The sequence below is a fragment of the Callorhinus ursinus genome, unplaced genomic scaffold (genome assembly GCF_003265705.2).
Source record: "Callorhinus ursinus isolate GAN/ISIS: 27379988/994484 unplaced genomic scaffold, GSC_fseal_2.0 scaffold12, whole genome shotgun sequence".
NCBI classification, from domain to species: domain Eukaryota; kingdom Metazoa; phylum Chordata; class Mammalia; order Carnivora; family Otariidae; genus Callorhinus; species Callorhinus ursinus.
In genome coordinates, this window is record NW_027397074.1 from 23791756 (window position 1) to 23818603 (window position 26848).

The 26848-nt window shown below is 35.2% G+C and overlaps 1 protein-coding gene across 1 annotated transcript; it reads right to left on the reverse strand.

Annotated features, from left to right (window-relative positions):
• Positions 1–492: 492 nt before the first annotated feature.
• Positions 493–25279, reverse strand: LOC112824924 (26S proteasome complex subunit SEM1). Its single transcript, XM_073898854.1, has 3 exons — positions 25081–25279; positions 6774–6867; positions 493–694 (listed from the first exon to the last, which is right to left on the reverse strand). The coding sequence occupies exons 1-3, from the start codon at positions 25154–25156 to the stop codon at positions 652–654; spliced, it is 213 nt and encodes a 70-aa protein (XP_073754955.1). The 5' UTR covers positions 25157–25279; the 3' UTR covers positions 493–651.
• Between the last annotated feature and the right edge of the window lie 1569 nt (positions 25280–26848).

Sequence of the window (26848 nt, forward strand, 5' to 3'; positions counted from 1 at the left end):
AGAATCTTAATTATACTAAATGACTGTTATGTAGTACCTGAGAATATGCCCATGTTAACAAAGCATCTTGATCCTACTTCACCAATTTTGACAGGGGACACAGTTCTTAGACTGTGATCAAACCACTTGATTTTAAGTACTAATAATACTCTATCAACTATCAATACTATTATTAATGGCTCAGAAGCTAATTATAGCAATTAAAAATGATTAATATTTTAAAACACAGGTTTTAAAGGGTCACCTTAGAGATGTCAGCAAATGTTTCCTAAGCTTTCAAAATACAGATGAGATTAAGGTTAAATGCAACTTAAAAGAAGTAACCTTATAAATAAGATCAACATTCAATTGATGTGGTTAAAAAAAAGTACTGAATTGGGGATCGGATGAATTTACTGTCTCTATATAATAAAGTCCTAGAAAATCATAAGCAGTCTGAGAAAATTAATGACGAGAGAAGCAAAAGATCGAGACTTCTGAACCAAACCAAGATTAGATCAAAACATTTATTTTTTGTGTTACAAAAACAAAAATAAATCCAAGCAGGTAATGAAATAAACTTTTTTTTTTTAAGTGTCCCATCCTGGGTTCTCTGTCCTAGAATTTAGTAAACAGTTCAAGTTTAGGTTGCTTCAACGCTTCTTCTGGATGCTATGAGGTCTCCATCTTATAACCATGTTTCTCTAGTTCAGCTCTATAATAAAACACAAAAGAACAACATCACTGGACATTCTTCATGATAAAGAAACAATGTTTTTAGAAATAATACAATAAAACAATGAGCCAAGCCTAGGCACCAATATAAAATACTACCAAGTAGCTTTTACTTTATACCCTTAAAAGAAATCTGTATAAGAAGGAAACCAAATGTGAATCAATATAATGCTAATAAAATTCTGCTTTCCCATTAGTAAACTTCTATTTTATATTCCTTACTTTTCTGATAAATCTATTTAAGGAAGAAATGAGATTAACCACTATCTTCCAAGTATCTTTGAAATACCATACAAATAAATGTCCTGTTCATAATAAATATTTAAACAAATTTTAAGAATTATCAACCATATGGCTAAGAAAACAAGACATTTGTCATCAAATTTTTAGGAATTTTATAATCATAATAGGTATTATTGCTATTTGCACATAAAGAATAAACAGACTGCTTTCCATATTGACATAGATCTACTGCTCTGACCAAGACAAAAATTATTAATCAAATTTAAAAGTACATGGGAATTATTCCCCATTAACTATATGTAGACAAAATATAGTAAGTTATAAAATACTAAACAAGATTTTACTTTAAAAATTTTAAGTGTATAAAAACCTCCAAAAATTTACAAATATACACCCTTTAAAAAGATATTTTATAATTTTAATTTATTCAACCTGAAGTTTCAGTCATACTTTAAGAATATCAACTGCAATTTTTGATATGCTTTGTATAAAACCAATGCACAAAAAAGTTTAGCCCTATAATCAATTTCAGATGAACTACCACTCCAAGTATCATCAGTAACTTCTCTGCTACAATTCAATTTTATAGAAGTTCATAACAAAATTATTTCAGGGCCAAAATACGATAAAACATTGTATAAATGTAAAGTATGATTAATGTGCCCTACACCATTACATCCAATAAGATAAACTGACATTTGTTCTCAAGTATAATTTAGGTTGGACACTATCACACTATCCAATGTAAACACAACACAAAAAAATACATGTAGGAATGATGTATAATATTTATTATTCATTTACCCAATGTCACTAAAAGTTTTACAGTTATTTATAATACAAATACTGACCTAAAGTCCATGAATAATATTAAAGCCAGAGATTATTCATATAAAACATTTTTATCTTCTGCTCAGGTGTAGAGGACAGTATGGGCTGGTGGTAAATCACTCATTTAGGAGTCAAAAGATCAGCACAAGTTTCTGACACTACTCCTTCCTTTGCTAAATTTAACCAAAATGCTTCCTTTACCCCCCACCCCCGACCCCTTTCCAGAAGATTAAAATTTTATCTGTTCTTCATGTTTTCTACTTAAAAAGGAAATAATTTTAAAAGTTTCTTAATAGCTTTCTGCTGCCTTTAACAGAATCAATGTAGATTATTCACTTTCTCTTATTTTACAACAACAACAAAAATCCCTGAAAGTCAGCCTACAATTTAGTTAACAAGTACACCAAATCTGTCCAGGTTTGCATCTGCCTTCCTGACAGAAGGTGGTGACTAATTACATTTATAAACTGTTAACAAACACAAAGGAGATTACGATATGCTTCTCTATTTTTGGAGAAGATGAAAAGTTTTTTTGCTAGAATTTAGGACATATAAAAAAATTAAAAGGAAATAAATCGAGGCCACTAAGTACAAAACACAAAACAATACAAACACACTAGTATCATCATCAGCCTGTGGGATGAAAAAAACCTAACAAAGAGATGAGAAAGAAATCCGGCACAATTGGAACAATATCACAGGACCCACAAAGTCAATGTACACGATTTGAAGCAAAAACAGCAGCTTTTCTTTTTCAACAAAACAAGAATAAGACAAATAGCCACTGGTAGGTTTGAGAACTCTTATTATCCAAGAAACTGCTATAGGACAGTGGCTATATTTGACATAGTAAATCAAGAACAATATTGGCTTCTTGGATTTTTTTACGTAACATGTGATGCAAGGTCAGGAAAATTAATCTTACCCATTTCTACTGAATGTGTCTCCAAGTAACTCCAAGAAGAAGTAAAAGTCATTGTTTTTGCTGCTTCTGATACATTTGTTTCTCTCTGACTTTTAGTTACCTGGAGATACAGGTGGCCTTTTTCCTTCTACTTTTACTTGTTAAAGGTAATTACAGTTTAAGAGAAAAACATGGAAAGTGGAAGGCTAAGTCCTTGCTAAGACCTGTAGCTAATAAAAGGGAGATCCAGAGTTGGAACCCAGGGAATCAGAGTGACTCTAGAAAATGTACTGCCTCTCCAAAGTTAGATGGAATTCGGACCCATATACAATATCACAACACAGTAAAACATGTGCTTTACCATGGTTTATAGTATCACATTGAGGACCTCTATATGTTTTACAAAGACTAGGAAGAACATCTTTGCAGGAGACTTGTTAATCATGACAACTTTTTTAAAGTGAAGATAAAAATATTATCTGAGGCTGCAATGTCCAATACAGGAGTCACTTGTGGCTATTTATTAAAGTTAAATAAAATGAAAAATTCAGTTCATCAGCTTCACTAGCTACATTTCATGTGCTCAAGAGCCGTATGTGGCTAGTGGCTTCTGTACTGGATAGGGGAGTTTATAGAACATTTCCACCAATACAATAAGTTCTAGTTTACAGCACTGGTGATATATCAAACCACATGTAGAAAAAAACTCATGACTCAAACAGGGAAATAAAAAGAAAAATCTTATTCACTAATAAAGGTATCAAAATTTATACTCATGGAAATCCACAAACCTAAAGGCAGAACACAAGAGAGAACATAAGAACACTGTGTAGGTGTACTGTATAAACAACAAGCCACAAATAATGTATGAACAATGCTCTACTTCCAAACCAGCAAAAAGGCAAGATGCAGTAGTGGCAAGAAATCCAATTATCAATATATTTACTACTAAAAGTCTCCTGATAAGATCACTGTATTTAATAATGTCTTTAAAGAAAAAAGATTTTATTTATTTATTATGAGAGCGAGCGAGCGCACGCACGCACGAGCAGGGAGAGAGGGAGAAGCAGGCTACCCGCTGAGTGGAGAGCCTGAATGTGGGGCTCAATCCCAGGACCCTGGGATCATGACCTCAGCCAAAGGCTGATGCTTGACAGACTGAGCCACCCAGGTAACCCAGTATTTAATAATGTCTTAGTTTAATTTTTTAAGAGAAAAGTGCTGTTTTCTGACTTTGAAAGACAAAAAAGAAAACCATTTTGAAGAAATTTGACTTTTTTGTAAATAGCAAAGGAAGAAGACTCATTTAGCTTCAATGTAAAAAATTTTCAAGATAACAGAAAAGATAAAACTGATAGATGATTAAGAACTCAGAATGGGGATCAACAGAGTTTGAAGGCCTGAAAATATTCTAACGGCATATGATTCTAGTGAGGGAAGAAAGGGGGGGATGCCTACTAAAAAAAAAAAGAGAGAGAGAGAGAGAAAAGCAGTGTGTTCTCTGACACTGCTCAATTTTAAAAGAATATAAACCAAAAATTAATGCAAAAAGAAAAGTGGCAAGAATTTGTACACACAGAATTTAATCCCAGAATGGATTGAGAGCTATAGAAAGAACAAAAAAGGCTCTGAGAGCCATACATGAATAAAGAAGAATGAGAATAGATCCAATGCTTGGAACAGATGTGATATTAACAGATTTAGAGAAAAAGCGGAATTATTGTTCAACAGCTATTGTTCCTATCTTGTTCATAAAACTGCAATAGGAAAAACATCATTAACACAAAATTGAAAACTAAGGTGAGAGAACTCTAAACTGCATTAAAGTAGTTTAAAACCTCTAGGCTCTGAATAATTACATTTCAGGGTACTGAAAGAATGAAAAGATATAGTCAAAAAACAGAGTCAGCCATTTTGAGAAATCATGGAGAATTGTAAAAGTACCAGAATAACAGTGAAAGGTAAATTGTGCTATTTCCAAAAAGGGGAGAAAGGTGATAGATAAAATTGTTATTAGTCCCCAGAAAAATACTAAAATGTCTTTAGAATGTAGGGCCTTTGAGCCTGTGAAAAATGCAGTGTAGAACAAAAGGTACTGTATCATCATTAAATTTATTATAAATCATCTTTCTTTTTGAACAAATGTACTAAACTAGAAAATTAGAAGACTGCAGAACTGCTAGATCTTGATTTGAGCAAAGTACAACAGTTTACTTAGATAACTCTGTGGCCAAGACAGATACATATGGGTTGAAACAAAATAAAATTAGGAAGGAAGGAATTATCTCTACAACAAATGGCACTGGTATAACTGGATACCTGTTTGCAAAAGAATGAAGTTGGACTCATTTCAAACAATGTACAAAAATTAATTTGAAATGGATCTTAGACCTAAATGTAAGAACTAAAATTCTAAAACTGTTAGAAGAAAACATAGGGATAAATTTTCCTTGAATTTGGCAATAAATTCTTAAAAAGTAGATAAACTGGGGTGCCTGGGTGGCTCAGTTGGTTAGGCGACTGCCTTCAGCTCAGGTCATGATCCCGGAGTCCTGGGTTCGAGTCCCACATCAGGCTCCCAGCTCAGTGGGGAGCCTGCTTCTCCCTCTGACCTTCTCCCCCTCACGCTGTTTCTCTCTCTCTCTCAAATAAATAAATAAAATCTTTAAAAAAAAAAAAGTAGATAAACTGGACTTCATCTGAATTAAAAAGTTATGTGCAAAGAACACTGTGAGGAAAGTGAAAAGGGAAGTGAACAGAATGGGAAAAAATATCTGTAAATAATAGGTCTGATAAGGACTTAGTACTCAGAATGTATAAAGAACTCTGACAACTCAATAACAAAAAGATAATCAACCCAACTTAAAAATAGGCAACGGACTTGACTAGATTATTTCTTGAAAGAAGATACACAAATTCTCACCAAATATGTGAAAAAAGGCTCTTCATTAGTCATTAGGGAAATGCAAATCAAAACCACAATGAGATACCAGTCTAAGTTTTGATGAGAATGTGGACAATTTAGAACCTTGATACACTATTGGTAGTAATGTAAAATTGTGCAGCTGCTGCAGAAAACAGTTTGGCAGTTCCACAAAAACTTAACAGAATTATGATATGACCCAGAAATTCCACTCCCAGGATTATATCCCCAAAGCTGGAAATAGGTATTCAAACAAAAACTTGCACATGAGTGCTCATAGTAAAACAGTTCACAGTAGTCAAGAGCTGAAAACAACCCAAATGACCATCAACTGATGAAGGGATAAACAAACTGTGGCATATCACACAATGGAATATTATTCAGCTGTTAAAAGGAATGAAGTATGATACATGCTGTGGCATGGATGAAAAGTGAGAACATTATGCTAACTGTACGAAACTAGACACACAAGATCACTTATTGTATGATTCCATTTTTATGACTTCTCTAAAACAGGCAAATCTATAGACAGAAAGAAAATTAGTGGGTGCCAGGGGCCAGGAAAAGAAGACTGCAGAGTGATTGCTTAATAGGTACGGTGCTTCCTTTTGGGGTGATGGAAATGCTTTGGAATTACATAGAGATGATGGCTGGACAAAATTGTGACTATACAAAATGCCACTGAATTGTACACTTTAAAATGATTAATTTTATGATATATGAACTTTACTTCAATCGATCATAGTAGGTAAATTTGTACATGAATACGAAAAAGTACACTTCCATCACCCCAATCTCCATTCCAGTTTGAGAATCACCAATCTTTTGGGTCCTAGCACTCTGGTTCTAATTTCTGCGGAGTTATTCAACATTGGTGGAAAATTAATGTTGATAGAATTAAACCCACAAAAATAAAAAACAGCAAGTATGCTTCTATTTAACTACCTTTGTAAAGAAACTAGAAAGAATAAAAATTCTATGCAATTACACAAAGTACTCATGTTTAGAAACACAGATGAAGGTAAGAGGTTTTCCTTTTCATAATTCAAAAATGTATTTCAAAGATTATCTTTTAAAGAGGTCAATTATCATATGTAAGCTACATATTCCATTCTTACAATTAATACTAAGCTATATAAAATCTGACTTAAAACTTACCGTAACTGATTGGAGAAGTCATCCTCTACATTGTCATCATCCCAATTATCCTCCCAGACATGTGCATCTTCATCTTCATCTAAACCAGCCCAGTCTAAAAACAAAAACAGATGCTGTCTAAATACTTCTCACACGCTATTTCCATAAATACAGAAACTTCAGAAAGTTTGCCACTTAAGACACAATTCAAAACATCTAATACCCTATCTATAAGAAATGGTAACCTTCCTCTCTAGATCTCAATTTATGCTGTCTTGTTCTCTCAATTCTTGAATTTGCAGATAATCTTAAACAGAAGTTAATACAAAAAAATTCTATTTGCCATGAAAATGTATTATAGTTTCAGGAGGATTATTTACTTTCCTGATTTTTCCTTGGGCTAATTTTTATAAGGTCTATTTCACAATCTTCCAAAATACAGCACTAACAATGCAAAAGCAAGTTGAGGAGCAGGAAGATACCAGCCTGGAATTTAAAACTTCTAAACATAAAAAATGATTAAGTCATACATAAATAAAAAATGGACCAAATTATAAGCATCACTAACATCTGCCTATCATCAATATAAAATTTTTATTTTTAAAGGGAGGACAAATATAAATATGTACAAAGAGGATGTTGTAGTTTTTAGTTTTCTCAATTTTCTTCTTTTCTTCCTTCCCTTTTGGTGGTGGGGAGGGGGTTAAATTTTAGCTTTTGTTTAGAAGACTCAGAAAACATATATAAACTAACATCTCCTTCCCTATTACCTCAGATATTCACATTATCATTTCTTACCTATACAATGGCAATATTCTTCTATCAGGTTCTTCTTGCTTCTACTCTCTTGATCCTGATAAAAATCTAGCCTTGTGGATGATAATGTCATTATGTATTTTTTTTAAATGACATCAAACCATCCCAGAAGACAGTTTATGCATACTTTGCTGTCCTACTTAAGATGTACCACCTGCTATAATCTTGACATAGCTTTGTTTTATTATAAAAAAATTTATGATTTTGTGTGATATACTTGTTTTAAAACAAATATTTTTAATTATTTAAATTTAAATTCACTGATGATTCACTCACGTTAGTCATGCAGCTTGAAGTACTCTCTTATACACATTTCCTCCTCGTAAAAAATAACAGTGAAGAGCAATCCACATGATCTTCATTTTTATTCAGTCCTAACTTTACTTGTTTTGAAACTGCTTAAAATTTTCTATTCATCAAACATGCTGTTCCTCATCTCTTTGTCTTTCTGCCATCTTTTGAACCTACTAGTTGGCCTGACATATACTTAATTAAAAAACCTTAATTAGTTAAAATACCATTCCCCATTAAAAGGAACTATGGCTCCCTGAAGAAATGGGTGATCTCAGATCTGGAATAAGGAAGTTAATAGGTAAGTTAAGGATTCCTTTTTATAATGCCCAAAAACATGTCAAAAGGTACAAAAACTGGCTTTCAGGTGTTTCCACTGGCCAAAGCTGGAATAACTTAAGAATCACAAAGAATGACACACTGAATTAAATGTAAAAAATCCATGAGTCCATAGCAATATGCTGGGGGGATGGGATGATGGGGAGGGGATGCTCTTTACAATTCCCAGGTATATAAATGCAGAAAGAATGACAGAATTAGAAAATTACCATTTTGCAACCCTCAGTACAATTCAGGCAAGGATCAACAATGGACACTAAAACTATTGAGTGAAAAATAGCTGGGACTACAGGATAGATTACATACTTATTAAATGAGGGGAAAAATGGAGAGATCTGGTAATCACAATCTTAACCAATGATTAAACTTAACATCACCAATAAACTTTGACAACCTGACATATATCTCTTGATGTAATGCAGTGAGAAATAAACATCACCTACGTAGTATTCACTAAAAATGCTGACCTTTAATCTAATCATGAGGGAACTATCAGGTAAATCCAGAATGTGAAACTCTTTATAACTGGTATCTTCAAGTAAGCTAATGTCATGAAAAACAAAACAAAAAAAGGAAGGGACCATTCTGGATTGGGGAAAAAAGTGACGAGACATTTTCTGGAACAGTTGGTAAAGTCTGGATATAGACTGTGTATCTGGATATTATTGAATTAATGTTGATTTTCTTAAACATGATCATAAGATTGTTTTAGAGGGGCATGTCCCCCCTTAAGACATGCATGTTAAAATATTTAAGAGCTGTTTTGTCAACAGTTTACTTGCAAGTGGTTCTCAAAAATATTCGATATATATCATATATATTTCTATCATATATGATAGAAATAAACATGACAAAATGTTAGCAACTGATAAACCTTAGGTATTTGTTGTCTTTTTTTAACTAAAGCACAACTGACATATAACATTACATTAGTTTCAGGCATACAATATAATGATTCAGTAATTGTATATTTTGCAAAATGATGACCACAGTAAGTCTAGTTAATATCCATCACCATAGTTACAAATTTTTTCTTATGATGAGGACTTTTGAGATTTACTCTTAGCAACTTTTAAATATGCAATACAGTATTATTAATTATAGTTGCCATGCTATATACAGTACATTCCCACGACTGACTTATTTTGTAACTGGAAGTTTGTTACCTTTTGACCCCTCATCCATTTTGCTCATCCCCTACCTTGTCCTCTTTTTAAATACTTTTCTATAAGGTTGAAAGTTTCAAAATTAAAAGGTGGGAAAAGTAGTTTAAAAAAAATCACTTTGGAAATCAACTCTGGAAGCCTTCCCTATGCCCATCTCCTCCTCCTTACCCTCGGAGATTAGGTGCCCTCTTTTGTCTCTATCTCTATTAGAGCACCTACATACTGTACAACCATAATTATCAGTTTATATGTCTATGTCCATTACTGGTGTCTGAGCTCCTTGAGAGTAACAACTCTGTGTTATTTACCTTTGTATTCTTAAACTACAAACAGTACCTAGCATCATGCACAACAAATGGCTATGAAAAATAAACAAAACTCTTAGATCACACCTTGTATATTGTTGTAGTTATAACCCCCTCCCCTCCCAAAACAGTGAAGTTATACTCTCTCTTAATTATGTCCTAGGCATAAGTTTCACCTTAGTAATTACTTATAAGAGACATGGCTAAGAACATTTCAACTTGAAAAGAAAAATAACAAAAGGTACAATTTAGGTATTTCTTATAAAGTACATATAAACTTAAATCTATTCAACAATCATTCATAATATGGTCATATTATTCATTACGTTATATACCTAACAAAAATTTCTGAATGCAATACATGTCATCATCATGATTTAAGAATAGAAGAAAGTACATCTATCTGGTCCCCCAAGACAGAAACTTAGGAGGCTTCTTAACTACTCTTTCTCCTTCAACTACCACAATCACTCATTATGTCCCTTCCATTTCAACTCCCAATTATCTCCAGAATAAGTCTCTCCTTCCCTATTCTTACTGCCACTTATTAATTTAGGATTATTCCCTTCATAAATATTACTGTAGTCTTCTTTCTGTCCTCTCCTCCCCAGTGTTACACAGTTTATACCATTCCTCCACTGATGCCTAAAATGCAACCGCCATTCCTGTCCATTACTATTCAAAACCTTCAGGGAGGAACCACATTTTATTAAATCTGCAACTCCAATGCATACAGCTGAGTGCCGGGCACACCACAGATGCTCAATAAAACACTGGGTAAATGGAGCTATACTTCTCAAGTGCCCTTCAAGTGGTCAATCTCAAGAAAACAGAGGCCAGTGTCATTTCAGTGAAGCCAAGAGTATATATTTCAACATAGAAGAGATCAACAAGATTATTATGAACTGGTCATGTAAAATTCTCAATTATATTTAATAATGTCTTTGAGAATAGTGATCATTTCAACCAATGCTCCCCAAGGAGAGATCATGGGGGAAATTTAAGACCCCAGTACCTGAAAAGATGAAAAAGTTTCTCTTAGGCAATTCATTTCAGGTTGTTAGGAAGCTCAGTCAAATGTATACCCAACTTTAGGAGCACCTGGCTGGCTCAGTTGGTAGAGCGTGTGATTTTTTTTTTAAGATTTTATTTATTTATTTAAAAGAGAGCACAAGCAAAGGGAGTGGCAGAGGGAGAGGGAGAAGCAAACTCCCTGCTGAGTAGGGAGCCCGACTAGATCCCAGAACCCTGAGATAATGACCTGAGCTGAAGGCAGACACTTAACCCACTGAGCCACCCAGGCACCCCAGAGCATGCAACTCGATCTCAGAGTCATGAGTTCAAGCTCCACATCGGGTGTAGGGCTTACTTAAAACACACACATACACAAAATGTATATCCGACTTTAATTATTGGGTATATAGGCAGTAAATGTATATTCATTAATAAAAGCTCTCAATAATCAAAAGTATTTTTACCCACATAAATTTTCTTGTGTATCTCAGCAATATTATTTTCAAAGAGAGAATACTATAATTACCTAAATTCATATCCTACGCTATTCTCTGAGGTCCTTAACAACAGTAATACTTAACAGTAGTATTAATTACATATCAATATTGACTGGGCTAGAAACAGCCTTACATTTTCTATAGTACCTTGAAACTCAAACTGAAAATTTTTATTCTGTTTGTGAAACTAGCTATATTTTTATAATGAGAGTAAAAAAGTTTAAAAAAAAATTAGGGAACCACATTAAGGATTTCCCTTAGTCTGTGGAAGTGTGATCAGAAACTGCAACCCATTTTTATTTTTTTAAAAGATTTTATTCATCTATTTGAGAGAGAGAGAGAGAGTGCACACGAGCAGGGGGAGGGGCAGAGGGAGAAGCAGACTCCCCGCTGAGCAGGGAGCCCAATGCAGGACTCGATTCCAGGACCCTGGAAATACGACCTGAGCTGAAGGCAGAGGCCACCAAGGCACCCAACCCATTTTTACACACACACACACACACACACACACACACACACACACACACACACTCCCAAAGCTAAAATAAACTGAAAAAAAAATTTTTTTGCACCTTTATAGACTAGAAAAGTGACTTAGTTAAGAGTTAATCATTTGGTATTGGGATAAAATAGTACCATTAATTCTCACATTGCTGTTGCAATCAATAATAAACCTTTCACTATATACATTATAATATTATGTATAAACTTTCTTTTTATTCTTCTAAGAGGGAAATCTAAGAAAGAAGATATGCTAAAGGAAAAAAGGGGGCAGAAATTGCGATGTTAAGTACATGAGAGGAACATTAAGTAAAGGTGGTGCAGCTTTGGGTGCAGCTAAGATAAAATTTTAAATTAAAAAGGAGACTCATTTCAAACGGTAGATATATTTCTCTGTGATACTGAATGACTGAAATTGAATAAAGCACTTCAAATAATCTCAAATTTAATTTTCATAGAAATCTGTATCCTTGTATGTTGAACTTGTGTTGGGACAACTAAATTCATAATTCCTCTTATGGCAAGTGAACAACGACTATATGCATTCTTCCACATTCCCTCCAGTCTTACTATAACCTATACTTCTTTGAGTGTCTAATAGTATTAATGGACAGCTTAGGATTTTCCTGTGTTGTGCTAATTACACTAAGGTCTTCCAGTATAAAAAATTCACATAAAACTATCATTACACTGCAGTGTAGCAAGGTTTGTTTTACACTTCAAGTTTTTATAAAATGGCTAAGATGAAGTACTGTTTAAAATTACAGAATTTTAGAGAAAGCCTTGGAGATCACTGTACATCATACCCACTTTGTTTGAAAACCACCACCATTGCCACTACTATAAAACAAAGAAGGTGAAGACTGTCTTAACAAGAAAATATTTAACTTTTTCTACCCATATTTCACGACCTCAAATCCTAGACTTTAAATATGATATCTGTGTTGAGCCTAAAAATAGGAATTGCCAAATTAAGCATTTGTTTTACTGATACTTCAAGCAGTCTTCATAAAGATATCTAATGGAGTATAATGCTCCACAAAATAATCTGAATATATTAAGACTGGATAATATGTTCTTGAGTAAAGGGGGTGACATAAGTCACAACAGAACTGTTTTAAAGTTCTAAGAACAAAGCCTCATATCAGCCTGCAACACTTCTAATTAAACAGCTTCCTAAATTGTTAACTAGGTTATTTCTATCAAATAACCTAGTTACTTGTTATACTATTTGACATACAAATACTCCCTAATAAACAACAATGTGTCAAAAGATTTCGGTTAGAAATATAAAAGAATAGTTAACATTTCTCTGCTAATCTTGTAGGCCAACCCTTCCAAGAAGAGTAAAAACATAGCTCTCCCCACCCCCAGAACTTTTAATCTTACTATGACTTGATTCAAAATGTTGATTTCAATACTGTTATTATTTGATGTCATTCAAGCTGGCTTTTAACTGAAGAATTTTTAACTAAAGAGACTAAAAAAACAAAACACAAAATCAAACATGTTAATATATATCCAGTTCCTCAGAGAATCACCAACAAGAAACAACAGATTCAATAACTTATTTTGTAGGAGCTCCCAATTCTTAACTCCAAATAGGATAGAAAAAGTCAGAATTCTTCACATGAAAGATATTAGTTTGAACAGTGTCTTAAAATTTTAAGAGTGGTACAAGTTTTGGGTTAAAAAGTTGAATTCTGATGATCATCTAGCATACAGATAAAGTATCTCTCCCTCCTTTAAAAACCATCTTGTGCTATTTTAATGGCAAGGAAAGGAAAAGGAAGAAGGTAAAAATAAAGTAAAAAAAAAAAGAAACTAGATCCTGAGGGTGGGGCAGGACAGTACTGTGATTAAAATTTCAGGTAGAGCACACAAAAAAAATTGCTAATGATAGTTCTGTATTTTTTTAGTAGTATTATACAGCACTTCATAATTATGACATTATTGAGTTACAAAGATACAAAAATAGAAAAGCTGGTTAAATTCTTCACAAATCATATGAATTTCAATATATTACTCTTTAAACTTACTGCCTTATCTTAGGAGTAAGACACACTGAATCTGTTATGACATACTATCCTTCCAATTACCACAGGTGAAGAATCTAAGACAATATATAATCTTTTGAATTACAACTTATTAAGCATTTTTAAATTATTTAACAAAAGCACCAATGAAGAAGCATGTGTTCATTCATACTGACAAACGGGAATCCATAACCTATTTTAGGTGGAAACGTTAAAGATTAACAAAGAATGTACTGAACATATTATGTAAACAGTTTAAGTGATAAGGTATATATCCAAATATTATTTCCAAACACTTATAAATCTTCCACACTGTACATGTTGCAATATATGTAAATTACAACACAAGTATAATCATACTAAGTGAATGTGTAAATTAAAAAGCCATGATTGTTGTAATCTCTGGTATCTGGCATTTCTTGCAGTATTTCCCTGATCTGTGTTTTATTTTTCAATTGTAACTACCGATAACTATGCAATTTTATCTAATCACTTTTTAAAGCCTTAAACCCACAAACAGTTTTTGAAAAGGGCAAAATAATAAAACGAAACAAAGGATACCTGATTCACGTCTATGCTTTCCTTCAATACTTAGCTGACTTCATAAAGTATACACTTTATCTTCAACACTAAATGCATTGCCAGGATTGTGATTAATCATTTAAATAACCACAGCTGTGTTTACTTCGGTGTGCAGGCCTCCAGATGTGTACTGGTAAAAAAATTATCATATTGTAAGAAGTCAGAATTGGAAGTAACCAATAACAGATGCCTAATACATAAGTTTCTAGGAATTCTAAATTATTTAGGACTTTGCCCCAAATTTGGCTTTGTTTACATTTGCCAGTGAGAATTATATCTGTGACTAGCCTTAAATTTCACAAATCTGAACTACCAAAGATCCCACATACTTCATCTAAGTATCACCTTGACATTTAAGTATGGAAAGGGTTTTCTCTCAACTTAGTATTTTTGAAATTACTCTCCCCACTCTCCAATACACATTCCAAAATTTCTTAAAAGTATGAAGTATACTATTTTGAAGAAAAGTAAAAAAGAAATTCCACTTATATCAAATAGGGTTGCAAATGTCCTATTCTATACCAATGTGTAGGAACATCAAATTCTCATTCAATCCTTAATAGTAAAGCTACCCTTAATATAAACAAACTAATCCTCAACAAAGTTTCTTCAAATAAAAAATGCGCATCTATAATGCAGAAAAATATTTTAAAAAACAAGTGAAAGTTTGAAAAATTGGTAACTGTACACTTACCACCACAGGTAAATGTAGAGAACTACCTATCATCATAGGTAAGTAAAAGAGAACAGCAATAGTTGCAAACATCATCTTTATGCTCATGAATATGATAATGAAGCCACACTAAATCTAGTCATTTTGAGATAAATATATGTGTTCTTGCTTAAACTGTATAAAATAGATTAAAACAAAAAAATGTAATTCTACAGGTTATCATGATATAAACACAACTATATCCTAGAGATCTAACGTCTATTCAGTAGCTAAAAAATCAGTACCTAGCACAGCACCATAATATTCCTGTATTTTCTCCAGTAAGGACCAAAAATGTCAGTGAGGAACTTCAGACCAAACAACCAAAAGCAAGTCATAAGTGATGTTGCTACCAGACCATTGGGAGCTTTCAGTTATTTGTTGTCAGAAGTCTGAAACAGAGGCTCAAAATAACTTACATAACCATTTATAATTTTTCTTATATTTTAAAAGAAGGAAATTCAAACACAATTCCTTTCAACGATAATTTAAAAATACACGCCTCTGGGGACACCTGGGTGGCTCAGTCAGATAAGCGAATGCCTTCGGCTCAGGTCATGATCCCAGGGTCTTGGGATCAAGTCCCACATCGGGCTCCCTGCTCAGCAGGGAGCCTGCTTCTCCCTCTGCCCACAGCTACCCCTGCTTGCGCGCTCTCTGACAAATAAATAAATCTTAAAAAAAAACATGCCCCTGGGAGAATGGTTCCACCATAACGTCTTGCTGACTTTGCTTCTCTTTTTCTGTACTTTTATAAAATTCCCCAAAGCCATTACTCTCATCTTTTGCAAGCCTTCATGCTCTACACTTGTCTCAATTCCCTCATTCTGATCCTCATATGACTGAGTTAAGAAGTGAACCCCACCAACTGTCTTCCACTAGATATGCAAGTGCAAAATCACAACCTCCAATTTCTTATTCCCAACAGTCCTTATCAAACCAGTTGCCAGAGCTCACCTGTTATTCTTGTGTCACTCTCCTCACTTCTTTCCTAATAGCTACCTTTCTCAGGCCCTTCGTCCTCAGCTAAGCTACTTCAACAATTTGCTAATCAGTTTCCCTGACTCGGTCTCTTTTCTATCTTTCCAAATTAATTTTGCTGGGTTGATTTTTCCTAAACTGCCTACTGCTTAAAGGAAGCTCACACATACCAAACCAAAAAAACTCTATTCATGTATCTAAGGATAAAGTCCAAACTGGACATTTGGCTTAAAGCTTTCCAATATTAGGCCCCAAACTACTTGCATTTACAATCACTATTTTTATGGTCAAATAAAACACACAAACATCATTTTTTCACCTCCAAGTATCTACTCTTTTCCCCTTCTTTTGGAAATCCTTGTTCTACATTTGTCTTTTTGAAAGCTCTGTTTGAATGTTGCTATCTCACCTTGTACAGAACTAGAAATAATTTCCACTTATTTTCAACTGCTGTTAGTTACACTTTACTACCAGTTGTCTAATTCCCTGCCCTCCCTAACCCTGCCCCACCACTGGAAGGAAACTCAAGTGAAATCTTACCCAGAAGCCCAACAGATAAAGATAAGCAAAAGCAAAGTTGCTCTGATTTTATTGGGGGTAGAGAGAGAAAGGCTTGGAGCTCCACCTCCCAAGATACGCACTTCCAAAATACTAAAAAGTTCAAGTTTACTATGAAAATCACTGTGCCCTGCCTCGCTGGTATTTCTAAGTTCAAAGACAAGTATCTACCTAAGGAGTCAAGTTTGCCTCAGTGCCACCTCTAGTTAACTGTGACCTGGTAAATTACCAAATTTTGCTGAGCCCCAAGCATAAAACCTTCATAAAGCTGCTATGTGGATTAAATGAGACTATGTATCTAAAGCACTTACTACTCACTACCATTCAGTGCCAGATTTATAGGAAGCATTCAACAAATACATATTGAATGAATAAATCATTTATTATGCACCAATCACCTCACAGGAACTTGAGGAGTAAGGAAAGTAAGAAGAAAAATGTTCCAGAATAAAGACAATACTATTTCTACCAAACATTACTTGTACAACACAACACAGGAAAAAAATATATTTGGTGAATTTTTAATACTTCAGAAGAAGAGTATTAAGTATAGTCTTCAAAACTTTTATTTTCCCCTAATATTCTCAACAATTCATCACATCTTTCAATGAGTAATGTTTAACAACAATCCAGTAATAATGTTAAATACTGAAGTCGCAACTGCTTACTGCTTGTTTATTCTGTAGAATCAGTGAAACAGCTAATCCAAATAGTTTTTCAAAGTAATTTTTACTGCTTCATATCCTGAACCATACCTCTCACTAACCCCTCCCAAGCATTGGTATCTTTTTTTAAATAAGTTTTTAAAAAGATTTTATTTATTTATCTGTAAGAGAAAGTGAAAGCACAAAGCAGGGGGAGCGTCAGGCAGAGGGAGAAGCAGGCTCCCCACTGAGCAGGGAGGCCAATGTGGGACTTGATCCCAGGACCTGGGATCATGACCTGAGCCGAAGGCAGACGTTTAACTGACTGAGCCACCCAGGCGTCCCCAAGCACCAGTATCTTGATTTGGGTCTTTTTTTTTTTTAACTCCACTGTATTTCTTTATACCTCTTGCACATCTGTATGCAGCCTTAAACAATATATGCTATTGTTTTATGTATCTTTATATTTTATATGAATACACTATTTTTAAAGTACTTTTGGAAATTAAAAGTTTTTAATACTAGAAAATAAATCAATTTTTAAATAACTAACAAACTCAACAAGCTTAATTTTGGATATACCTAAAATTACTAATAAAATATGTCAGAAACAATTCAAATTCTAATACCAAATATCCAAAATCCAATTGCCTAAGATTAGAGGGAAGAAAAGAAAAGGGACTAATGTTTATTGAATACCACTTTGTGCCAAACTCTGTGTTATGCATTTTACATGTTATCACTGGTATGTTTGTATCCTTCCCTCAATCCCAAAATACTTAGATTGAAGCCCTAACCCCCAATGTAATGATATCTGGAGATGGGGGTCTTTGGAAAGTAATTAGGGTTGTGTAAGGTCATGATGGTGAAGTCCTCATGATGTCATTAGTGCCATTATAGGAAGAGACACTGAACAGCTTGCTCTTTCTCTCTCCACCTTGTGAGGGCACAGTGAGAAGAAGGCAGCAGTCTGCAAGCCAGAAAGAGAGTCCTCACCAGTAACTGAATCAGCCAACACCTCAATTTTGGACTTCCCAGCCCCCAGAACTGTTAGAAAATAAATTTCCATTGCTTAAGCCACTCAGTCTACAGTATTTTGCTATGGCAGCTACAACAGATTAACATACTCATGTAATACATAACTCTATTATCCACAAATTACATATGAAGAAACTGAGGATTAAAATGGTTAACAGTTCAAGAAAAAACATAACGGTCAATCCCACTCAAATCAATCCCAAAATCAAAATGATGACATTCCATTTTTCATCCATCAGGTTCATAACAACTAAAATGCTTAATATGAAGAATAGGTAACCTTATGAGGGAAGAGGTAAACTGTGATAGAAATTTTAACTGGTATAACCATTCTCTAAGGCAATTTAAGGCTGTATGTCAAAATTCAAAATGTACCTGGTACCAGATGAGGTGGCAGAGCCAAGAGGGCATTCCTACAGAGGCAGAACATAGAGTGACTGGTGTGTCAGATCTGAACAGGGTGAAGAAGTCTTCCCGTGCTGAAGTGAGGAGAGGAGAGGGTGGCCTGGCAAAGAATGTTGAAGCCCAAGTGACATAAGGAAGGCAACTGTGGGTGGAGGGGGCAACAAAGATTGGCTAGGGAGCAGGATGACCAAACAGACAATATATTTAAGACAACGAAAGCCAGGTTTGTCACTGCTGGGGAAGGGAGTTACAAATATGGAAAGAAAAAGAGCTAGAATGAACCCTGTGGTGTTGAACTGTAATTGGAGATACTGTGTGAACTCATGGTTTTATACACACACACACAAATATAAAAGTGTATAAATGTATACACACATCTGCACATTTCTTAGTTCCTTCCACTGAGAGGATCCCCAAAGCAACTAGCAAAACTGGAGTTAAGATCCTGCCTTCTGAATATCATTCTCCACTAAAAGAAATGCTCCTTGGAGAAACAGCTGATTCCAGGATTAGAGCAGGGAAAGAACAAGATTAACTTGGAATACCTTTTTGTGTCAGAATGCTTGGAAATGCACAGAGAATGATGGTGCCATGTCAAATGGTCACAGAAGACAGTATGAAGGGGCATCCCATGTTCAAATACAGGACAATTTGAGGATCAAAATAAATAATAGCACCATATTATAACCCATTAAATGAGAATCCACGAGTCTGTATGGATATAAATTAATAAACTGAAAGTTTGATAACGAATGGAATTTTATATTTCCATAGTTTCACAAAATGCCTATTAATTACAAAGGGAAAATGAGTAATCTAATGTTGGAAAAGTCTCATAGACACTACCTTAATAAAGTGATCAAAGTGAACATCATCAGTAATGGAACAAATGTGAATCATGTTCCAGCTGACAGGATTCAATGAGAACACAGAATCACAACTATGATTTTCCGGCCAAGGTGTAGAACCTGAATCTAATCAGGTGAAAAAAAAAATCAGACAAATCCAAGTTGAGGAACATCCTACAAAATAACTGGCCTGTAAACTTCAATAGTGTCAAAATCATGAAAGTCAAAGACAAACTGAGAACTGCTCTAGAATGAAAAACAGTATATGGTCCTCTGTATTTTTTTTTTTTTAAGATTTATTTATTTGAGAGAGAGAGAAAGACAGTGTGTGTGGAAAGGGGCAGAGGGAGAGAATATCCATGCAGACTCCCACTGAGTGTGGAGCCTGACACAGGGCTTGATCTCATGAGCCATGAGATCGTGACCTGAGCTGAATCCAAGAGTCTGATGCTCAACCGACTGAGCCACCCAGGTGCCCCAGTCCTCTGTATTTTTAAAATATATATAAACACACAATATATACATAAATTCTGGAAGGATACTAAAAAAAAAACAATTAACAGTGGCTATCCCTGGAGTACGGCAAATGTTTTGGGGGACAGGCAGGGAGAAACAGTGCTTTTACTTTTTACTTTATGCCCTTTGATAGGCTTAAATTTTTACTCTAAGCAGTTTTTTGTACAATCATATATATAATACTAAAAAAGCATTTTAAAGAAATTAAGTAACTAACATTAACATTGACAAGCTACAAGTTGATGAGAGATGGATTCTGAACCTAGATCTGATCTTAGATTCATTGTGCTTTTTCCATCCCAGGGTTCAAAAACTTTCTTCTTACATATGATTACCATGAATGGACACTCAACAGGCACTCTGCCATACATATTTACTTTTTTTTAAATTTTTAGTAACACAATTTCTCCATTTCTTGCCACAACCATGTAACTAATTTAAATGTGTGATAGTGTTATTTATATGTCTACTATATTACATTTAATAATTGAAAATAGCACAGCCCCCCTGGGCATTAGTTAACTGACTAGTACATTATCTGACACAGTCAATATCAGTTGTATCTACTTTTATATTTAAGATTCTCAGGAATCCTGATGGTTTAGTCCAGTTGGTATCCAATCAATGTAAATATTTCTCCATGGCATTTTTCATAGGACAATTCTTGTACAGTACTGGTCTATGCACAACAAGCATTTAAAATCCTTGGCCTCTACCCCTAAATGTCATTACTTCACATCTGCACCTGTCAGCTAAATGTGACATCCAAAAATACTTCTCTGGATAAGACCCACTGTAAGATGCCCTACTTTGTCAGGTGAGAGTACCTCAGTTATTCCAGAGGGGACCACTAGCTTGTTTACTGTCTGCCTCAACAGACAGATTTCCATCAGTAACAGTCTTTTACCCAGCAATTTCTCAAGGAGGGTGGGAAGGTAGGTAGTATACTCCTCTTGAATTCATCAGATAATAAAGCAGTTCCACTGATCATAGAAAAATTATAGAATACTTAGTATAATAGAATTCTCTTGTAAATATCATTACTTCTGGAGGCAAACTGAGTTTCCTTTTAAATATTCTAAAAAGCTTCCCCCCCCCCAAAAAAAACAAAAAACAAAACAAAAACCCTTCTCAGTTCTGGCACAGAAAGAAGAGAATAAAAGAACCTAAAGGCCCACTTGTTCTTCCCACTTTTCTTTTCTCACCCACTTCTAATTGTCAGAGGAAGACGATTAATGAAAATATTTTAACTATCCTTTCAATATCTGATGAAAAATTTTTTGACATTTCAAACAAATTATAAAGGATTTCGGTTTTAGACCCTGCTCTACTACTACCAACCTAGCTATATGAGCTTGACAAGTTTTATCTTCCCTAGATTTTAAGTTGCTTTCCAGTTCTAACCATGACAAAGCCTCCAAAATTAATTATAATCAATTACACCCAGTATGTTGAATGTCCTCCTAACAAAGCCTATTCTCAGTTTAAATAGTCAAAAAGTTGCAGAATGCATTTCACAAAGATCCTAAACATGATTTTTTTAAAAAAGATTTTACTTATTTATTTATTTGACAGAGAGAGACACAGCAAGAGAGGTAACACAAGCAGGGGGAGTGGGAGAGGGAGAAGCAGGCTTCCTGTGGAGCAGGGAGCCCGATGTGGGGTTCGATCCAGGACCCTGGGATCATGACCTGAGCCAAAGGCAGACGCTTAACCATCTGAGCCACCCAGGTGTCCCCTAAACATGATTTTTAAACAGTTCTTAATGACCAGATTATATACCCATCAGTTAGAATAACTGTGAAGAACTGCCAATGTAACAGATCCACATAATGCCAAGTTTTAAAAAAAGAAGCATTTGTTCCTCTGGACCTTCAGAGAATTGTGCCCCACCACCACTGAAGAACTATTCAGAAGAAACAAAGAGGCTCCATGAAAACACATTACCATAGTTTCCTTTTTAAAATAGAAATTCCCCTTCTTTAAAATGACTGAATGACATCCTACCAAACAAGTTCCTATCTGGGATAAGATGTAGCAACAACACTCCCAAAAAAGATGGACAATCCATTACATCTACTTTCTGGAGCAGAGAGGCAACAAGGCCTGTGAAAATCAGATCTCCTCTAGACAGAAAAGATGATTATAGGCCATTTTAAGTTTTATCTGTTACTGTGTTTGTCAATGGCACATTTACCAAAAGGACAATCACAAGAAAGAGAATTTCCAAAGAAGACAGAGAACTTGGAAAGTAATTCAAGGCATAATCACTGAACCGAAAATTCAAATACTAAAAAATTCAAAATAGGCCATTTATTCTCCCAACTGTAATGTGCATACAAATCTTTAAAGAATCTTGGTAACGTCCAAACTAATTCAGTAGGTCTAGGCTGAGACACTGCATTTCTAATAAGCTGCCAGTTAATGCCAAAACTGCTGGTCCATGGATCACAACTGAACAGCAATAGAGACTAAACCATGACTAGGCCATAAAAAACAAACAAATTAAAAATGTATAGTTTCAAAAGAAAAATAATTCAGTAATTCCTTGGTGATATTTTTCCAGGTTTTTTCTCTTTGTTTTGTTTTTTATAAGAGCAGTTTTTATTAGTAAATATTGATTGGTTTCACCTATTGGGCTAATTTTGTACCCAGCAAAATCTCAATTCAAATTAACACGAAAGGAAAACCTGTCTAAATTATAAACCACAGAATATAGAAACCTGAACATTTCAATGTTATTTCTCATTCTAAATGGAAAAAGTCCTAAATGAATTAGGTTCTACACATCCAAACCGGAAGACAACAAATATTCTAACAAATATTCTATAAGGTGACCGGTTAAGTGGTGAGTTACTTAATTTTAACAAACTGGTTGATCATGAGAGGCCTTGGTCTTCAAAAAAAAAAAAAAAATTCTCAGGGCACCTGGATGGCTCAATTGCTTAACTGACCGACTCTTGATTTTGGTTCAGGTCATGATCTCAGGGTTGTGAGATAAGCCCTGCGTCGGGCATGGAGCCTGCTTAAGATTCTCTCTCCCTCAGCCCCTACCCCCTAAAAAATATTCTCTGCTTTTCCTCGTAACTTTAATGAGATTTTTTACTATATGACTACCAAGACTTTGAACAAATAATAAACTTACAACATAAACTTAGAATAAAAACAACTACATATTCTGCAAAAACTGAACTCAAAGTTGCTGAGAAAAATCATGTGTATCATTAGGTACACAGTTATCTCTAGAACGTTCTAAGCAGTCAATTCTCAACTACTTGCTTTAAATGCAGGTTTATTCATTAAACAAGCATATATTAACCACATACTATGTGCCAGGCACTTTGCTAAAGGTTAAAAATAAAGCTTATGTTGGAGAGTCACACAGACCTTTCAGATCCTGGCTTGACTAAATGACAAGTTTTTTAAATCTAAGCATCAGTTTCCTCACCAGTTGTGGTGATGGACTATATAATGTAAACAAAGTGCCTAGCACTGTGATAAACAATGGATAAAAGCTATTTGAAATACGAAGTTTGAGTAAAAAGTTAATCCTGTCCTAAGTCAGTTCTCTACTGTATAGCTCAATGTTAGATTATGAATCAACCTGACAGTGAGGTAAAGGAAAGGCGCCTGGGTGGCTCAGTCAGTTAAGGGTCTGCCTTCAGCTCAGGTCATGATCCCCGGGTCCTGGGATCCAGCCCCCCACCCCCCTGTTTAGCGGGGAGCTTGCTTCTCCTTTTCACTCTCTCCCTGCCCCCGCAAGTCTCAAATAAATAAATAAAATCTTATTAAAAAAAGAGAGAGAAAACATGTCTGGACAGATAAATCCACTACCAAAACAAAAACAAAACAATCCCCTCAATATATGATGAATCCCATAACTGAAATATGCTTTGGGTTAGTTTATGAGTTTGTGTCCTATGAACACTAATGTCTTCTACCGCTAAACAAAATAATAGAGTACACCATAAAAAGAACAAATGTTCAAGCTATGTGGTTTTTATGCACAATAGGATCACGATGGGGTACAACTTAGGACAATTTTAGTGAAGTTGCAATTGCTTAACATAACAGATTTGTACACCATTAACCACAATTCTCTTCCTACCACCTTCAGAAAGGCTACCCAACAGTACCCTTTTCTTACAAGACAAATATTTATCCTACACATAACAGACAATAAAGCAAATAATTCTGGAAACCTATCTGCCAACAACAATCTAAAAAATAAACAGAAGCAGTACATCATTCCTAGAAGGTATCCATCATTTCTAGCCAGCTATGTGACATTGGACAAGTTTCTTAATAGCTCCAAACTTCAATTTCTTTATCTGAAAAACGGTAATACCGGTACCTAGTTGCTAGAACTGTGAAAATGAATACAAGCAAAACACTCAGACAAGTAATTAACCAGTAAATGTTAGCTATTTGCTTTCACTTACAATGAGAAAACTAAAGTTCCTCTTGGTAACCATGAAGCTAATAAAAATAGACGTTTTAGGATCTTATAAATCCTTAAACTTTGTTAGTTTGAAGTGATCAAAAATGAGAAACAAGGATAGGGTAATAACGTGTTTTTACCCACCAACACCTGATCCTCCCATTCTACTTAAGAGGCTTCATTTGTAAAGTCCTAAAAGTAAGCAATATTGGCCTAACCAGGTACAGCAATTTAATTCTGGATGGTTTAGGGACAAAGGAAGGCTGCTACACTACAAGAAAATAAAGAAAAAAGAGGTTTATATAGCCATGAACGAAGTGGCGGGTAACTCGGCTGAACAATTTAAAAAAAAAAAAAGGACCAACCATCCCGGACTCAGAGCTAGAGGCCCAGGTCACCGTGGCTCCTCCCAATGAGGAAGCAGAAGGCATTTAGCCTCACTAGTGAGGCCCACCGAAACACTCCGAACCCGAAGCCGGTCGCATGGAGGGTCGCGCGTGCAGAGCCTCAAGAGCCGGCCGCAAGGGTCCGGACTTCCCACGGGCGCCTCGGGGCCGAGCCCAAGCATCCGCGCCGACTCCACCCGGAGGCCTGAGTCACCGTCCGCTTGGCCCAGAGGCCGGGGCCCAGCCGGTTACCTTCGGCAGGGAACTCCTCGAACTCGTCGTCCTCCTCCAAGAGACCCAAATCTACCGGCTGCTTTTTCTCCGACATGACGACGCTCCGCGCCAAAAACCTCTCAGGCCAAGAGGAAAGTTAGAACTCTCACTTTTCCTCACCGAAGCCACCAACGCCGCTGCCGCCTCAGAGGCCGGCTCTACCATAGAGACGCGGTAGAAGAGCAACGGGAGCAGCGCGGGGAATGCTGGGATAGTGGAGGTCCACCCTGCGCTTCCTCCGGGTTTAGCAATACGTCAGAGTTAGAGATGCATCATTTTGTGCTTTTAGTTTATCTGGACTCTCTGAATTGACAAATTTGGCATCTGGGTAGGTTCCCCTCACTGGAAAAGACTCATAATATGTAGAAAAATTAAACACCTTTACTTAAGTCTGAGGGGTAAAGTGCCCGCTAAGATTCTTGAAGGGCCTGCGAAAGTGTCGAGCCCTTAATATAGATTAGCCCTATCCTTAAACCAATTCCCTAAGCATGGTAATAACTATCTCCACGTCACAGAAAATTTAGGTTCAGAAAGAAATAGCCAAAGTCAGTCAAGTAGCGCTAGGCAATCCAAATGCAGGTTTGTTTACCTGACTTGAATCTCCACCCTCTTCGATTCGTTGTTCCTCCATCTTGTAATTATGCTGTGGGGAATATCCTGTTAAAGAGTGTGTTTCTGTGTGTGTAATAACTAGTTTACAGGTTATTATAAAGTCATACTATGTAAAACTCGATATATTTAACATTTTATGATGTTCAAATATATCATTTGAATTTTTCAAATATTAAATATTTTTAATGTAGCTGTGAACTTACATGTGTATGTTACATATGGATATTATGTAATATAACATATAATTGGGTGTTACAAATTTTTATGCATATGCTTGTGTATATATTTAAAACCTCTTCCTTCATTCAACAGCAGTAGTTATGTTAGTTCATACCACGCACCAGGCACCGTACTGGAAATCAAACTTGTATAGACGAAGTCTTTACTTTCCAGGAGTTCAGATTCCACTCTGAGACATGTAAATAGGTAAATCACAGTGGAACATAGTAACACATTTGAATTTCTATTTTAAAAGGAAATTAATCTGAGAAATGAACTGAGTGTATGGATGTACAGAGAATAGAGCAATTAAATATAGCACAGATTTGGACCAGAATTTGGGAACCTCAATTAGATGTAAATTAAAAAAAAAAAGATGGCCTTCATAATACTATTTTGATTTGTAGTGGTTACTGAAAACATTAGCAGCCTTCAGATTAAGTTCAAAGTGTATGTAATTTGACATATGAATAAATACCAAAAGAAGAGAAATAAAAGATGAGGAAAATCTAAAATTGGAATTAAAATTAGAAGTAAACTAAAACTGTAAGTAAATGTGGACAGTGGAAATGTAGAAAGTATGTAGTATATTTCTTCATATTAAAATCCATACGTACGGCAACATTTGCTAACTTGATGGGACCTCTTAGAATTTTGTACTTTGATGCCGTCTATCATATATATTACATATGCCACTGGGAACGACACACCAAGGTAAAGCTTTGGGCAGGCAGTTTGATTTAGGCAGCAAGGAATAAGAAACAAATCACAGATCTGAGACAGTCATTTTGTGCAGAAATAAAAGATTTGCCTAAGGACATATCCATAGAGACAGAAAAATTAATGGCTGCCAGGAGATGAGGAAGGGGGGGAATTGGGACTAACTGCTAATAGGTATGGGGTCTGTGGGATGATA

Excerpts from the sequence above, each read along its gene's own strand:
- LOC112824924 (XM_073898854.1), bottom strand. The coding sequence starts at position 25,156 with ATGTCGGAGAAAAAGCAGCCGGTAGATTTGGGTCTCTTGGAGGAGGAC. Across the intron at positions 6,868-25,080 it reads CGAGGAGTTCCCTGCCGAAG|ACTGGGCTGGTTTAGATGAA; the intron begins GTAACCGGCTGG and ends TTTTGTTTTTAG. Across the intron at positions 695-6,773 it reads GACTTCTCCAATCAGTTACG|AGCTGAACTAGAGAAACATG; the intron begins GTAAGTTTTAAG and ends GTTTTATTATAG.